Genomic DNA, 13,963 nt, shown 5'->3' with positions numbered 1-13,963 from the left:
CTGTATGTACCTCCATCTGCGGGAGAGCAAGGTGGCACCTTCGCACCTCCAGTCCACTGTCCCCACAGCAGCAACAGCTCCCTCACCAGCCACGCTCACATGCAACGGGAGGTGGCTTGTTATCGGTGTTTCAGCGCGTACGGGGCATTTCATCAATCAGTGACCTCATCTCTTCAGAGGTCAGCTCAGCTGTCACGTCACGTCTGGCAGAGCTTCCACCTCTGAGAGGACAGGCACCACCTCAGGTTCATGGACGACCACCTTCTATCAAACCTTCTTCCATTGTCTCGTCCTTTCTCTCCAATACCCAGCTGCAAGGGGAGCAGCTCTTGCCTTTTTTTCTTTGACAGACGATCCCTGCAAACTATTTAATCCTCCACCAGTTCAAGTTCAATCTTTCTCATCTACCTACTGCAAACCCAGCTTGCAATTTCCAACATCTACCCACTACGGAGCTCTCGGCGTCATGGCGGTTCAGACGCGCATTGCAACCACATCGTCAATCGCGTTGAGAGTGGTCTCATACCTCTTTCTGCGATGGGTAGGTTCTTCAACTTTGTCTTTTAACAATTGGTCGCTAATCATTGGATGCAACTCTAGTTTCCCGGCCCGGTAAGTTCCACTTATTCCCATGCGTTTGACTGTCTAGGCTTGGCGCATCGTGCTGATCATGCTTGGTTTAGGCTGCTGTGCCCATGAGCATATTCGCACTCTTTGCAGTGTTCGTGCCTTCCTTCGTATCTGGCTATATCAATGAGCCAAAGTACGATGTCGTGGAAGACGACGTTGACGTGACGGTCAAAGAGACTGTGGCAGAAGACGTCGACGGCGCCACCAACGGCCATGTCGTTGCTGAAGAAATCCGAGTTGAAGAAACCATCGTGGTCAAGGAGAAGTCTAGCCCACTGAAGACACTCCTCGCCGGCACACCGAGCTCAACCAGCCCCGTTCTTTCCATCTTGACCTTTCTGATCAACTTGGCCTTGGTCGCAATGACGGCCGACTTCTTGTTCCGCGTTCGACAGTACCACCCTGTCGACGACCTCTCCTTTGTGCGCCTTGGCTATGTCTCTCCGACAGAGGCAAAATTCGTCATTCGCGAACCCGACCAGGCCAAGATGCCCGTTACGTTGGAGATTCACATCAAGGACCCGCAGCCACCGTTTGACAACCCCATGTGGCAGCTTGGTGGCGGACTGAGGTTCACTGACAACACGACCGACTTTGCGACCACCTTGACCGTGCCCCTGAAGCACTCCCAGCAGAGAGTCTACGAATGGCGCACGTCCAACAATCACAGCGGCGAGTTCGTGGCCCCACCTAGAGCTGGGCAGATGTCGACCTTCAACGACAACAAGTTCACCTTCTTGTCGACTTCGTGCATCCTCCCGCGCTTCCCGTACAACCCCTTGGAGCACGCCCTGGCGATTCCCGGCATGCGCCACCTGGCGAGGGTCTTGCCTAGTCTGCAGGCCCAGTTCATGCTCTTCTTGGGCGACTTCATCTACATTGACGTACCCAAACGCCAGGGCAAGAACGAAGAGGACTACCGCCAAAAGTACCGCCACGTCTATGCCTCTCCAGACTGGGCGCCCGTAGGACAGAACCTCAGCTGGATTCACGTTCTCGATGATCATGAGATTGGCAACGACTGGTCCTCAAATACCACTGGCGTATACCGGGCCGCAATCGAGCCGTGGCACCACTACCAGGAGTTGGCCAACCCCCCTCCTGCTCGTGTTGCCGGGACCACGAACCTCCGCCGACAGGGCGCTACCTACTTTGAGTTTGTCCAGGGCCCCGCGAGCTTCTTCATGCTCGACACGCGCTCGTACCGATCCGACAATGACGTTCCCTCCGACAGCCCGGAGAAGACGATGCTGGGTGCTGAGCAGCTGGAGGACTTCCTCGCCTGGCTGAACCGGCCTGAGCCCAAGGGCGTCAAGTGGAAGATTGTTGCCTCGTCGATTCCTCTGACTAAGAACTGGCCCATCAACCGCAAGGATACATGGGGAGGTTTCCTAGTGGAGCGTCGCAAAATTTTGGAGGCCATGTGGGATGCTGGCGCCAGGGGCGTTGGCGTTGTCGTCGTCTCTGGCGATCGTCACGAGTTTGCGGCCACCAAGTTCCCCCCTCCCGCCGATGGAAGATGGCCCGAGAGCGCCGCCGCGTACGAGTTTTCATGCAGCCCCCTGAACCAATTCGCATCGCCGTTGCCAAGCTACAGACAAACCGACAACGAGGATGTGTCTCTCAAGTAAGTGCAGTCGCAGAAAATCCAAGGTACGATACTAATAGGCATAGGTACATCCACTCTGGCAACTCCAAGTTCGGCTCTTTGACTATTGAGAACCTGGCGGAGGGTGAGCAGAGCTCTCTCAAGTACAACCTATACATTGACGGCGAGATCGTTTGGAACACGATCATCCTGTCACCCTCGGTCGAGAAGGCCCCCAGCACGTTTTGGGATAAGTTGAAGGGAAACTAGGATAGACGGGTAGATAGAGGCGATATGGTCACCAGCATCGGAATTTGAATAACGTTATTTCAAGCAAGACATGGCAGTTGACTCTTTGTTTCGTTTCTGGCGCTGGTTTTTATCCGCACCGGCCAGGACGGATCGCGCCTATCTCTCGTTCGCTATCGTGTAAGCCCCACTGGTGCTGTCGTAGACTTCATTTCCAGGAAATTCGAGGTCCTCGCATCATCACCGCTGGCCAATCGCAGGGGCAACGTTTGGCCAACGCCGGCATGCATCCTGCGTTGCGCTACGGCACCCCCTCTCCCGGACGATGTCGTCCAGGCCCGGGAATAAGAGACCGGATGACGGTCTGCTACGCCAACTCCTCAATGACAATCGGATTGCCTCACACAAGTGCGGAGAAGCAACCTGCATGAGCTCCAAGCCGAGATAACATCACCTATCCCATGAAGTAAGTGAGCTACTCACTCCTTACAAATAGCCAGCCTCTGAGTACAATTGACGCCAGCAAAACTCCAGACTTGAACCAGAAACAAATCAGAATCAAGGGCAATGGCAATGAAGCGCCTCCAACAACTCGGCAACCAACTCACACAGACCTCTTCTTCCTCCAAACCAGACGCGGAGACAATGGCCCCCGCAGACTCCAAATTCGCCCTCAACGAAAACGGCATCCCGCCGTTCGAGTCCCTGCCCCTCGGCAAAGACGACCCGCGCTTCTCGGCCTGGGGCCTCTACGGCGACAAGGACGAGCTGGGGACGCTCAACAGGTTGACCGACGAGCGCGTTGCTGCTGCTGCGAGGGAGGAGATTAAGACGGGCGCGAGGTACACTGACCATCTGAGCACATCGCCAACATCATCCTCCACGTGAAGTCTATAATATCCAAGCTTGAATCATGTGACGAAACGAGATCGATGTGGGATCTCAAGATGATGGAATCGTGAAAACTAACTGAAGACAACATCATCACACAGAGTCTCCCTAAACTGGCCCCTGACAGCCCAATCCGCCCCCTTCTTCAACCGCCGCGCCTTCCACCACGACCTCTACCGCAAGCACCCGCGCTTCGTAAACGACGACGAGTGGACCTTCAACTCGCAGTCGTCGTCGCAGTGGGACGGCCTCCGGCACTTCGGGTACCAAAAGGAAGAAAAGTTCTACAACGGCGTCTCCATGGACGAGGTCCACGCCGTGGACGAGGAGGGGAGGCGGTCGACTGTGAATGGGATTCAAGGTAACCGTCTCTCTCGGTTTCCTCTGCTCTCCCCCTTTTACCAAATTCTTCCTCCGTCGAGCTCTGCCGGCTGTCGAGTCCACCCTGTGTGCTTGGGTCCCAACAGTGTGCTGACGGCCTAGAAAAGCCTGGCAGAAACACGGCATCGTCGGCAGAGGCATCCTCGTAGACTACCACACCTGGCGCCTCGAGCAGAACATGCCCTACGACCCCTTTGCGCGCGACTCCATCCCCGTCGCGGATCTCCAAGCCTGCCTCAAGGCGCAGGGCACCGAGGTCAAGTTTGGCGACATACTCGTCACCCGCACAGGTATGTCCCTCTCTCTTCTGTCTTTCCCCTATTTCAACACCGCATATCACCCCCCCCCCCCATACCCTCCCTTTTGACAATAAGAAACGGCAGGCTTCACAGCGACACACGCCTCCCTCGCGCCCCAAACCCTGTCCAACCACCTCGCCGCCAGCCCACAAACCTTCTCCGGCGTAGCCCAATCCGAAGAGACCCTCCGCTGGGTCTGGTCCAACTTCTCCGCCGTGGCAGGCGACCAGCCGTCCTTCGAGTGCTGGCCCCACCGCGACCCAACGCACTGGATGCACGAGGTCCTCCTCGCCGGCTGGGGCATGCCCATCGGCGAGCTCTTCGACCTGGAAGCGCTGGCGGCGCAGTGTAAGCGCGAAAAGAGGTGGAGCTTCTTCGTCGTGAGCGAGCCGTGTAATGTCCCCGGCGGGGTTGCGAGGTAAGATCGAGAGTCCCCGTTTGACTTTGATTTGTTCCAGTCTGGTTTGCGTCTTGGCTAACGTGGTGTTGTAAGCCCGCCCAATATTCTGGCCATCTTTTAAAAGTGTGGTCGAGTTCCCCAGTTCCCTGGTCCCCTGGGACAATGTCTACAAGACTGCCTAATGTAAGCGGATGTAAAACACTTCGAGGAACATGAGGTTCAGTATCTGTCACCAGCTTGGAGAAGATTGCCGAGGTGTCTGTGGTAAAAGATGGTCACCCAAAACCCCAGACTTACGCTGTCCATCATCCATCATGTAACCTACACTGTACACGATAGCCTACGGTTTAGCACATAATCAAGAACACGCCCCCAACACGCCCCCAACACGCCCCAGAGACCCTCGTGAAGTTGAAATGCTTTAATTGTATTCGTATGCCAGCTTTCCTAGCTGAGCTAATTTGTTGAAACAAACCAAGCCTTGACGCCCTAGTGTGCTATCATCCGCCGCGGGCCTTCTATCGCCAACCCCTCTACCCCAAAGTTGCCGTCTCATCCCTTGTGACTCTTACGGTCGCTGTACGAATGTCAGTCAAAGAAACTTCAAGGAGTGGATGCACAAAAACTCACGTGCTCAATCTCCTAGACAGTTGCTGCAGCTTCTTGTCATTGGCCGCATCCTCGGCCGCCTTCTCCAACGCCTGCTTCCGGTCCTCATCCTGCTGCTTCACAACCTCGTCGTGGCTGGGGGGAAGTCTCTCGTTCTGCAAATCGACCTTGCGAGCATCCTCGAATGTGTTGATAGCGTTCTTGATACCCTCGGCACCCAGCATCAGGGTACCGGCAGGCAATCTGCCACCGGAGACGGTCTTCAACTCAGTGACACGCTCCGACTCTTCGCGCAGCACTTGGAATACACGCGAAAGACGGCCAATGGCCAGAATCTTGTTCTTGATGGCCCGTCTCTTGTACTCGATCGACTCGGGGTCTTGCGAGGCGCCGGAGAGGGGCGGCGACATGGGGCCGGGGGATGTGGACGACGGGGTGGCGTCCTCCTTAAGCTCCTCCTCCGAGCACGTGCTGAGGATGGCGATGAGCATATCGGTAATCTTTTCACCGACAAAGGGGAGCGACCAGGTGAAGACGTCCATGAAGTTGGGCAGCCAGTAGGGGTGGGGCGTGCAGTTGAACTGGCGAATGTTCATGACGTTGTTCTCGTACTTTAGCACGGCAGCCTTGTTGTTGTAGACGTCGAGGTAATTCGGCGCGGAGAAGATGGTCATGACACTGGGGAAACCCGTAGTGCGAGTCTTACGGTACATGCGGTAGCCGGCGTCTTGCGCCTCGTGGGCACGAATGACGGAAAGGAGGTTGTTCTTCTCGAGGAATGCGCACGCGGCGGGGTATGAGAAGAAGTAGGAGCATCCGCGGACGTGGTTGTGCAAAAAGTAGTCGCTCGTCTTTTCTTGGCCAAAGTCCTCGAGAGGGTCGGCCCAGAGGATGTCGCACATGAGGCCCTGGGTGGGGGGCTCGCGGAAACGGTCAATCTGCGAGGGCACATCGTTAGCTGTTAGTTGCACGCGAAGGCGAGTGCGGCACTCACGCTGCGCAGGTCGTCGAGAGTGTGAAGCTCCGGGCTCAGACCACCGTGAATGCACAGGAATTGCTTGTTCATGACGGCAGCCAGGGGCAGACAGCAGAAAGACTCCATGCAGGCCTCGTAGATGGCCTCGGAGTACTTGTGCTTGCACTCGAGCTTGAAGGTGAAGTAGTCGGTCAAGTGGCGACACTCATGGTTGCCGCGAAGCAGCCAAAGAGTCTTTGGGTAGTGGATCTTCAAGCACCAGAGATACAGGACGCACTCGATGGAGAAGTAGCCTCTGTCGACGTAGTCGCCGAGGAAGAGATAGCGCGTCTCGGAGGGGTCGCCTCCGACTTCGAACAGCTTCATGAGATCGTAGTACTGGCCGTGGACGTCACCGCAGACGGTGATGGGCGCATCCATCTCGAGCAGGTTGGGCTCGGCGCGGAGGACCTCGGTACAGGTCTTGAGGATCCATAGAGCCTGCTCCTCGGTCAAGCGACCCTCGCGGTAGAAGTGCTGCTTGAGGAAGTTGATGTTGGGCTTTGTGTGGGTTTCGTCCTCGAAGAACTGCTCGTCAGAGGGCGTGAACATGGCGGGGGCCTGAACGTCTGTGGCAAGGAAATGTTAGCGCTCAGGTCACTGGGTTGCGTGGAGCTGAGCTTCGGACGATGATATTCGCGGCGATGATGGTGAGGCTGGCGGGGGGGCAAAGCAATAGCGGGAGCATCAAGCGTACCTTTGCAGACTCTCTCCATGGTGTTGACCTGGGTGCCATCTTCCATGGTATGAATGGTGAAATCAATCTCGGGCAGGGGCTTCTTCTCGCGAATGGCGCGGATGGCATTGTCGACCTGCTGCTGGGTGCGGCTGCCCTCGCCAGGCGTGCTGGCTCCCTCGGGGTCCATGATTGCTGGTGATGTGTGTGAAGATTGAAGCGGCGAAATCGAAAGGGGTACTAATCGGCCGGGGGGGTATCTATGATGGATACGAGGATACTCGGGTGGCAGAGAAACAGAGCGGTGAAGGGGAACGGTTAGGCGAGAACCAGCTCTGGATCAAGTCGCGATGGGAAAGGGGGCCTGCAAAGAGGCGAGCTGGGTTTGGAGCGAGGTCGTTGGGCACGAGACGGCGAGAGACGAGGCCAGGCTTTGCGATGCGATGCGAGGGGTAAAAATTGAGGTGAGAAAGATAGGGCTGAGAAGGGGGAGTTGGGTGAAGGGAATTGGGACGGATGGGATGCACTTGGCCAGGTCAGTTCAATTCAGTGTTTGGCAGGCCGTAGAGACTTGGAACCTAAAGGACCAGTCGTCAGTCTCCAGTTTCTGGCTCGCTACGCGGGCGGGCACTTTACTAACGCTAGGTACCAAGGTACGGGAGGCGCCCTCACTCTCCCGTCTTTTGATCAGTGATGCAGCATCCAACCTAATGCCTATCAATCCAGGGCATTCGGGGGTGCTGGTGCTGTCGCTCAGGTAAGCTGGGAACTGGGAACACGCACACCTCCATTACCTCAGACGAATTGGCAGGTGGCAGACGCCAAATGCCCGCGGACGGCGGGACACTGAAGCTGCGTGTACATCCCACTCGGCGCGAGATTGGGTGAGGGATGAAGTACTTCAACTTGACCCCTCTTCCGTTGCAAGCGTGGCTCGCGTCTGGGAGGCGAGAGGCAGCCACAGGCGCCCACATCAGTTGCCTTTTCTGCCCCTTCCCCCCACTTCCTTCCACCAAACTTGTGCCTCAAGAAAGAAGGGTACGTACCTACTTTGGATGATGCTTCGCAGCTTCTTAGACCCTTTTTCTTTCCTTCCATTTCCCCTCCCCCTCATCCACGGCACCACAGCACCACAGCAAAAAGCACCAGCACTTTTTCCACTTCGGTTCGCCTCCAATTGCAGTGCACACAGTCTGCAGCACGGTTCACCTCGGACTTGGCCAGCCAAAAGTGCAATATCACGACGCGCATTGGACGGTATCCGCCCGCCTGCCCCTCCTCCGCGTTTTCTCATCACCACGCGGACACGGGCCCAATTGTCTTAGAGTCTGTCATCATTTGCAGCCATCTGTGCTGGCTTTATGTCTACTTCTATCCAGTCTATCGGCTCACGTCTGCTAGCATGGCGGCATGGCATCCCTGAGACCCGACCTTAAGGTGCTCACAGCCTATTGTCGCTTGTGTAGCTGCACCATTCGAGCCAATGACCTCGATACGCAAGCAAGCTCCGGCGCGGCTTATCGGCTTGCAATGCAGCCCCCGAACCCCCTTTGCTCGCTGGCCATTATTGCCTCCAGCCCCGCCATCGCACTCTTCCATCTCTACGGCATCCTCATGGGTATCATTCTCTTCCGCTTCTTATGGCAAGCAGTAACCTCCGTCGACGACAAGATCGGATCCGGTGGTGTACGAGGCGGCATCCGATGCCAGGTACAAGTATGCGCCCTTGAGCTCGCTGGGTTCTCCCTCGCGTCTGTTCGTCAAGTCAGCCTACAGACTCACACGCCATGATTCTCTGCAACTCACCCCATTGGCGTCTTGTTCCTCCACTGCTTCTTGGACTCTTCATCGACAAAAGCGGTAATCTCGGTCTTGATGTATCCGGGCGACACCGTGTTGACGCGGGCGAAATCGACCCATTCAACAGCCAAGCTCTTGCCTGTGCACTGGTCAGCCCCATTTGGTTCCTCCACAACTACAGCACTTACAGAGGTGGACGACGGCCGCCTTGGACGCGTTGTACACGGCTTGCGCCTGCGGGATGTTGACGACGTGAGCGCTCATGCTAGCGGTAGCGATGAAACTGCCGGTGGTGAAGCCTTCGAGCTTCTTGCCGTCGAGCGTTGTGCCCTCCTTCTTTTGCCTGCGGAAGTGCTCGCCAGCAACTTGGGCGCAGTACACGGTGCCATTGACGTTGACGGCCATGACCCTGTCGGCAACGTCCATGGGCCCGTCGATCAAAGGACCCTCTTCCCATGCGATGCCTGAGTTGGCAACAAAGATGTCGAGGCGGCCGTTGAACTCGGACACGATCTGCTGGATCGACTCTTGAATCGCTTGGTGGGAGGTGACGTTCACCGGATACGCCTTGCCTGCGGAATGGTCAGCAACACGACTGGGACGTCTTTCTATCGTGTCTCCACGCACACTTGACGCCGTACTCCTTCTCAATTTCAGCAGCACGGTCCAGGGCCTTTTTGTTGCTGTTGTACCAGATGGCGACATTGGCGCCCGCCTCGGCGTAGGCATGGGCGATTTGCAAGCCAATGCCAGCACCAGCTCCAGAGACAATGGCCGTCTTGCCCTTGAGAGAGAAGAGAGGCAGCACACGAGTGCTTTGCGGGGCCGTGGTGGCATCGTGCTTGAAAGCACCGTCCTTCATGTCGGCCATTCTTGCGACTGTCGTGGAAAAGGGCTGGAATCTCGCGGGGTAGTTGTTGTTGCTGCTGCTGTTGCTGGCGACTGCGGCACGAGGAACACAGAGGACTCGGGGCCGCGTGACCGCAGCGCGAAGGGCGTGGCGGAACATATTTAACAAGCGTCGACTCGACAGGACAGGGAGGAATATTGCCGCAAGAGGGTCTCTTTTTTTTTCTTTTGCTAATTCACTCAAACAAGGTTCTAGGGAGAAAGCTTCACCGCACTCTAAAGATATTGAGGATTCCACTCGACGATGCACAACGCCCACGAAGCGGCCCCTTCGAGGGAGGAGCTAATACTAATACTAGTATGGCCGGCGCGCCGCGGCAATGAGTCCCTGGCTCATGCGCCGGAACAATCGACAGCGAGGTGACGCTGTGGGGCTCAAGGGGAGGTTCCCGGAGGGGGAAGCTGTCCGCTGCTGCTCTCATTGACCCCTCCATCCGTCCTAGCGTGGAGCGGCACATCATGGGGCAGCCATTGCGGTGTCTCAAAGCCGTCATTGACCCTGAAGACGGCCACTAGGGATATGCCTATGCATGGCTGCCGTCGTCGCAACATTCCCTCCCAGGCTTCTGCTGCATGTCTCATGTCTTCTTCATCCTCGGTCGTTGCCGGGGGGGTTCCAGAACTTCCAGGTTCTTGTGGGGGGAACCTGGTGCCATGGGGTCCCGGCCTTCGGGGCGATTCGGGTCGCATTGTTCCTGAACTGGGCCGTGTCCAAGTCTCCAGAGATGCGAAATGTCAATTCCCAGTGTCCACGGCGGGTTTGCTCAATGGGCCAAGGTCCTGGATCGCGGGGCCATCGGGGCTAAAACGCACATCCCCCGCCTTGACTCGACTGGCGCGCTTCTACACTACAGCCGCTTTTTCTACTACAGGGGACATCGCGGGGGCACACAATGACACGAGACCCGGGCTGCCAGAAACGAAACGCGCGGGTCCTCGACCAAAACGCAGCGATTGAACGGACGAAATGTTATCAAAGGTTTCCTCTTTGCGCCTTTACTCGCGAACCATTTGCTCCTTCACATGCCAATGCAACTCTGCCCAAAACCTTTGACACCCTGTCATGCGTTCCGTGGCCCTTCGTGCCCCGTCTAGCCAACAACCTGGTTCAGGACCTGTTCGTGGGGGAAGTTTGTGTTTCTCCAGCGGGAGACAAAGTCGTCACGGTTGACTATCGGTGTTAATTGCGTGGCTCGACGGTGGGTTTTCGAAGTCGAGATACTCACTATAGGCACCGGCGATGCGTCTTCTGCCCTCAAACGCACTCCTACCGTGCATCACACGCCAGTTGTCAAAGACTGGACACTGATTAGCATTCATCCCGCATCGTTTCAAGGCAAGACGTGGCACCACTCACTCAAAACCTGGCCGGGCTTCAGTTGCCACCAAAACTCAACGTCGGATCTCCGGAGAATGGCATCCCACTTGCGCGCCGCCGCGTACCACTCGGTCGGCGAAACGTCGTCGGTAAACGGCACCACACCGCGGTCGTCATTGTTCCACCGCACCCGCTGCAGTATCCGCGTCTGCGGGTCGACCTCGAGCACGGGGTACCGCTTGTCGGGGGAGATGGTGATGCCCTCGTTGCCGCTCGCGTGCCAGGGCAGGCGCACCTTGGAGAGGATCTCGTACGCGGCTGGGTCTTCCTTGTGCAGGATCTGCGCCGCGTAAAAGGCGTCCACGAGCAGCGATTCGCCTCCGAGCTTGCCGTCTTGGGGTAACTGCTGTCCCGGCGGAGCCTCGTGAGAGAGCATGTGGAAGGCTTGCAGGCCGGCCGGGTCGGTGAAGTAGGTCGTGTCCGTGTGCGCCGGGAGGGCGATGTTGGTGTAGGCCGTGTCGGCCATGGCGAGGTCCGGGACGAAGTCGTAGAAGCCGCCGTAGTGCGTCTCGCGGATGAAGGCGATTCTCTCGAGCACGCGCTGCGTCGGGGCCGGGGTGTCGTAGGGGGTTCCGTCGACGAAGGCGAAGCCGTATTCGCGCTGCGGGTGTCAGTTGACTTGTCATTCCCGGGTAGCAGAGGACGGGGCATGCTTACAATGAGGTTTGTCAGCTTTGCGACGCCCGAGTCGTCCTTGTCGGACATGAGGTGGTCGTACTCGACGACGGGGCGCCTTTCGCCCACGTCGGAGCCCCAGAAGTTGTAGCTTGCGTGGACAGTTAGTGACTGGTGTGATGTGAAGGTATGAGATTGCCCCTTACTTGACTTGTTCCGGACTGCGGTGGTCATTTTGCAGGTAGTGTTTGATAAAATGCCATGGGTAGAAGCTCTCGTGGCCGTCTTGCTCCCCTAGTTGCGCGTCACTGTTAAATGTGGTGATTCTTGAATGAGTTAAAGAGGAGGGGAAGGGGTGTTGGGTTATGAAGCTCACATGTCACCTTGATACCCTTTTCTTCGGACTTGATCTCGGAAGGTCGGATGTCTTGGCTAATCTACAACATTGTTAGTGTGGGGACGGTACTGCTTTATCAAAATGGGTCTTTTGGCAGGCGTGTATGGTTCATGATACGAGGGGGCGCTTACGGCGTATGTGTCAAAGTTTCGTTGCGTGGTGTCTTGGTTCACGCATTTACTGCATCGACAGTTGTCTCTGATGCGGGGGTTGTGTTAATTCGGCCGAGATGATGGATATCTGGTACTGAGGCTTGCTGATGCGGTTGGCGGAAACGTACCTTAGCCAGAAATGGGGGCTGCGCGTTGGGAGAGTTCGTGTTAGTTGAGGTGTGTGGAAGATGGTCACGTCATGGTGAGGACCGGCTGGTTGCGCCGGAGCCGGAGCCGGAGCCGCTGCCGGGGGATCGGGGGAGTCGGAGCGGGACGGGAGACGGGGAAAGAAGGCGGGGGTTGTGATAAGGCAAGGTAGGTGCGGTGGGTTGGGTTGAATTATGACTGGGACTTACAGCGTTGATCTACGGGTAGGCACGCCCGTCAGCCCGTCGAATTGCACGCCGTCGGTGACGACTTTTGCGTCGAGATGGCGGGCGGCGGCGGTTGCGGAGAGGTGTCTACTCGCGGAGCCGAAGGTGCCGCCATATGTGATGAGGCGGGGTGGTGCCGGTGCTCCGAATGCAGAAGCGGAACGCCTAGTATAGGAGTGAGACCTTCACGTGTCACATGTGGACGATGACTTGTACTACATACCTCGCGGCTCGGGGTGCGATGGTTCTCCAGGGGAGCATTTTGGAGGCCTACAGACGAACTGAAGGGGAAAGCAAGCTTCCAGAGCCCAATTGGATGGTGAGGTTCAGGTCCTGTGGGATGGAACTCTGATAACGGGCCGAGAGGAGGGTGGGAGGGGAAGATGTAGGATAAGGTAAGGTAGAGTTGGAGAGAATGAACTCTGAGAAATGGGAATTTGGAAACCGGGATGAATTTGGGTGGTTTGTTTGAGAAATGCGACGGGGGCGGGATCTCGCGGGGGATCGGGAGGGGCTGTGTGGCCTCTGGGGAAAGCTGAGAAAAGCCGAGACCAGGCGGGATTGGTACCGCTAGAGGTGCTGTGGTTTTGGCACTGACATCAGCTGATTGCCCCTCCGTACTTACCGTACCCCTGCCCACTTCTTTGTTGCCATGCCCTGAGAATGGATTGTGCCTCGGTCTACCTTTGCCCGTCGACCACCCGTCAAACTGAAGCCTGGACGGTCCGAAGTGCACATTTCCAACCGTGGCAGAATTGAGTGAAGGAACAGGTGCAGAAGTACTGGCTGGGGCTCCTGTGTAGGCAACGTATCATGACCGTCTTGTGTTCTATCGGTGGACCGATGCTCTCTTCCGTGCTGTGTTGGGCTACATCATGCCATCACTTCAACCTCCACGGATCAAAAGACTGCCTCGTGTGAATTTCCTCGAAAAGGTAACTAATGTAATAACACCTACCAGGATTGATGCTTGAGGTCAGAATGTCTCATACGCCGTCCCCTTCTAAGTTCGTTCTAGGTGGCAGGACATGACCAATCCGTCCGATGGTCCTTGTGTAGCTTGCACAGGCTCCGGCCTCAACTCCGGCTCCGGCTTCCGCTCCCGAGAGGTGAGACTCGGAGGGCCGGAGCAGCCTCCGCTCGGCAGCGTAATCTCTGAGGAGAGAGGCCGTCCCCGGGGAAAACGCCCATCATTCGGGCAATGTTGGACCTTTTCAGCCGCCACCACGACACAAGCGTCCAGACGCTCATGTGACGTCTTCCAACATTTCAAACTCCCTGCTCAATGGCGCGTCTAGCTTAATCTTGCCCGGCGTACTACCTCCAGCATGACCACTGCCAGAAAATCTCGCCACGTCGTCAAAAGTATGCCTCGCTACGCCCAAGCGCGTTTGATCGTCCGCTATCCAGACCGTTCTTCGAGGCCCTCTCTTACAGGTTACACGCCTTCCAAAACCTGAACCTAGGGCACACACACACCGTAGCCGCCGTGACCGTTCTCCCGGGACACCTATTTTCACCTGCCTCATCGACAACCACCCGATTTCCGGGTCCCGGCATCGCCATCGTGGCATCCGGATCCCGTACCCAGACCCTCTCG

At 56.9% G+C, this 13,963-nt stretch overlaps 5 protein-coding genes across 5 annotated transcripts; 2 read left to right on the top strand and 3 right to left on the bottom strand.

Moving 5' to 3' along the window:
• The first annotated feature begins 70 nt into the window (after positions 1–70).
• Positions 71–2,565, top strand: BDZ83DRAFT_602727 (PhoD-like phosphatase). Its single transcript, XM_060507188.1, has 4 exons — positions 71–541; positions 601–612; positions 684–2,257; positions 2,305–2,565. Exons 1-4 carry the CDS (start codon positions 467–469, stop codon positions 2,486–2,488), a joined length of 1,845 nt encoding a protein of 614 aa, XP_060370482.1. The 5' UTR covers positions 71–466; the 3' UTR covers positions 2,489–2,565.
• A 547-nt stretch (positions 2,566–3,112) lies between these two features.
• Positions 3,113–4,460, top strand: BDZ83DRAFT_566630 (uncharacterized protein; the record flags this gene model as incomplete). The annotated part of the gene is made up of 4 exons (XM_060503868.1): positions 3,113–3,309; positions 3,460–3,735; positions 3,842–4,029; positions 4,123–4,460. 4 exons carry the CDS (start codon positions 3,113–3,115, stop codon positions 4,458–4,460), a joined length of 999 nt encoding a protein of 332 aa, XP_060370481.1.
• Positions 4,461–5,064: 604 nt separating this feature from the next.
• Positions 5,065–7,398, bottom strand: BDZ83DRAFT_782254 (serine/threonine-protein phosphatase 2B catalytic subunit; the record flags this gene model as incomplete). Its single annotated transcript, XM_060515558.1, has 3 exons — positions 6,760–7,398; positions 6,042–6,631; positions 5,065–5,985 (listed from the first exon to the last, which is right to left on the bottom strand). Exons 1-3 carry the CDS (start codon positions 6,926–6,928, stop codon positions 5,065–5,067), a joined length of 1,680 nt encoding a protein of 559 aa, XP_060370480.1. The 5' UTR covers positions 6,929–7,398.
• A 978-nt stretch (positions 7,399–8,376) lies between these two features.
• On the bottom strand, positions 8,377–9,409 carry BDZ83DRAFT_566938 (short-chain dehydrogenase; the record flags this gene model as incomplete). Its single annotated transcript, XM_060503902.1, has 4 exons — positions 8,377–8,491; positions 8,545–8,677; positions 8,727–9,110; positions 9,166–9,409. 4 exons carry the CDS (start codon positions 9,407–9,409, stop codon positions 8,377–8,379), a joined length of 876 nt encoding a protein of 291 aa, XP_060370479.1.
• Positions 9,410–10,471: 1,062 nt separating this feature from the next.
• On the bottom strand, positions 10,472–13,117 carry BDZ83DRAFT_404704 (trimethyllysine dioxygenase). The gene is made up of 10 exons (XM_060502864.1): positions 12,587–13,117; positions 12,346–12,528; positions 12,118–12,135; positions 11,969–12,035; positions 11,817–11,877; positions 11,647–11,734; positions 11,483–11,591; positions 10,805–11,426; positions 10,674–10,745; positions 10,472–10,618 (listed from the first exon to the last, which is right to left on the bottom strand). The coding sequence occupies exons 1-10, from the start codon at positions 12,622–12,624 to the stop codon at positions 10,539–10,541; spliced, it is 1,338 nt and encodes a 445-aa protein (XP_060370478.1). The 5' UTR covers positions 12,625–13,117; the 3' UTR covers positions 10,472–10,538.
• Positions 13,118–13,963: the final 846 nt, after the last annotated feature.

This window comes from Colletotrichum acutatum (genome assembly GCF_030867785.1).
Source record: "Colletotrichum acutatum strain CBS 112980 chromosome Unknown BDZ83scaffold_7, whole genome shotgun sequence".
NCBI classification, from domain to species: domain Eukaryota; kingdom Fungi; phylum Ascomycota; class Sordariomycetes; order Glomerellales; family Glomerellaceae; genus Colletotrichum; species Colletotrichum acutatum.
The sequence above is the reverse complement of the archived record's forward strand: the minus strand, read 5'-3'. Positions and strand labels throughout refer to the sequence as shown.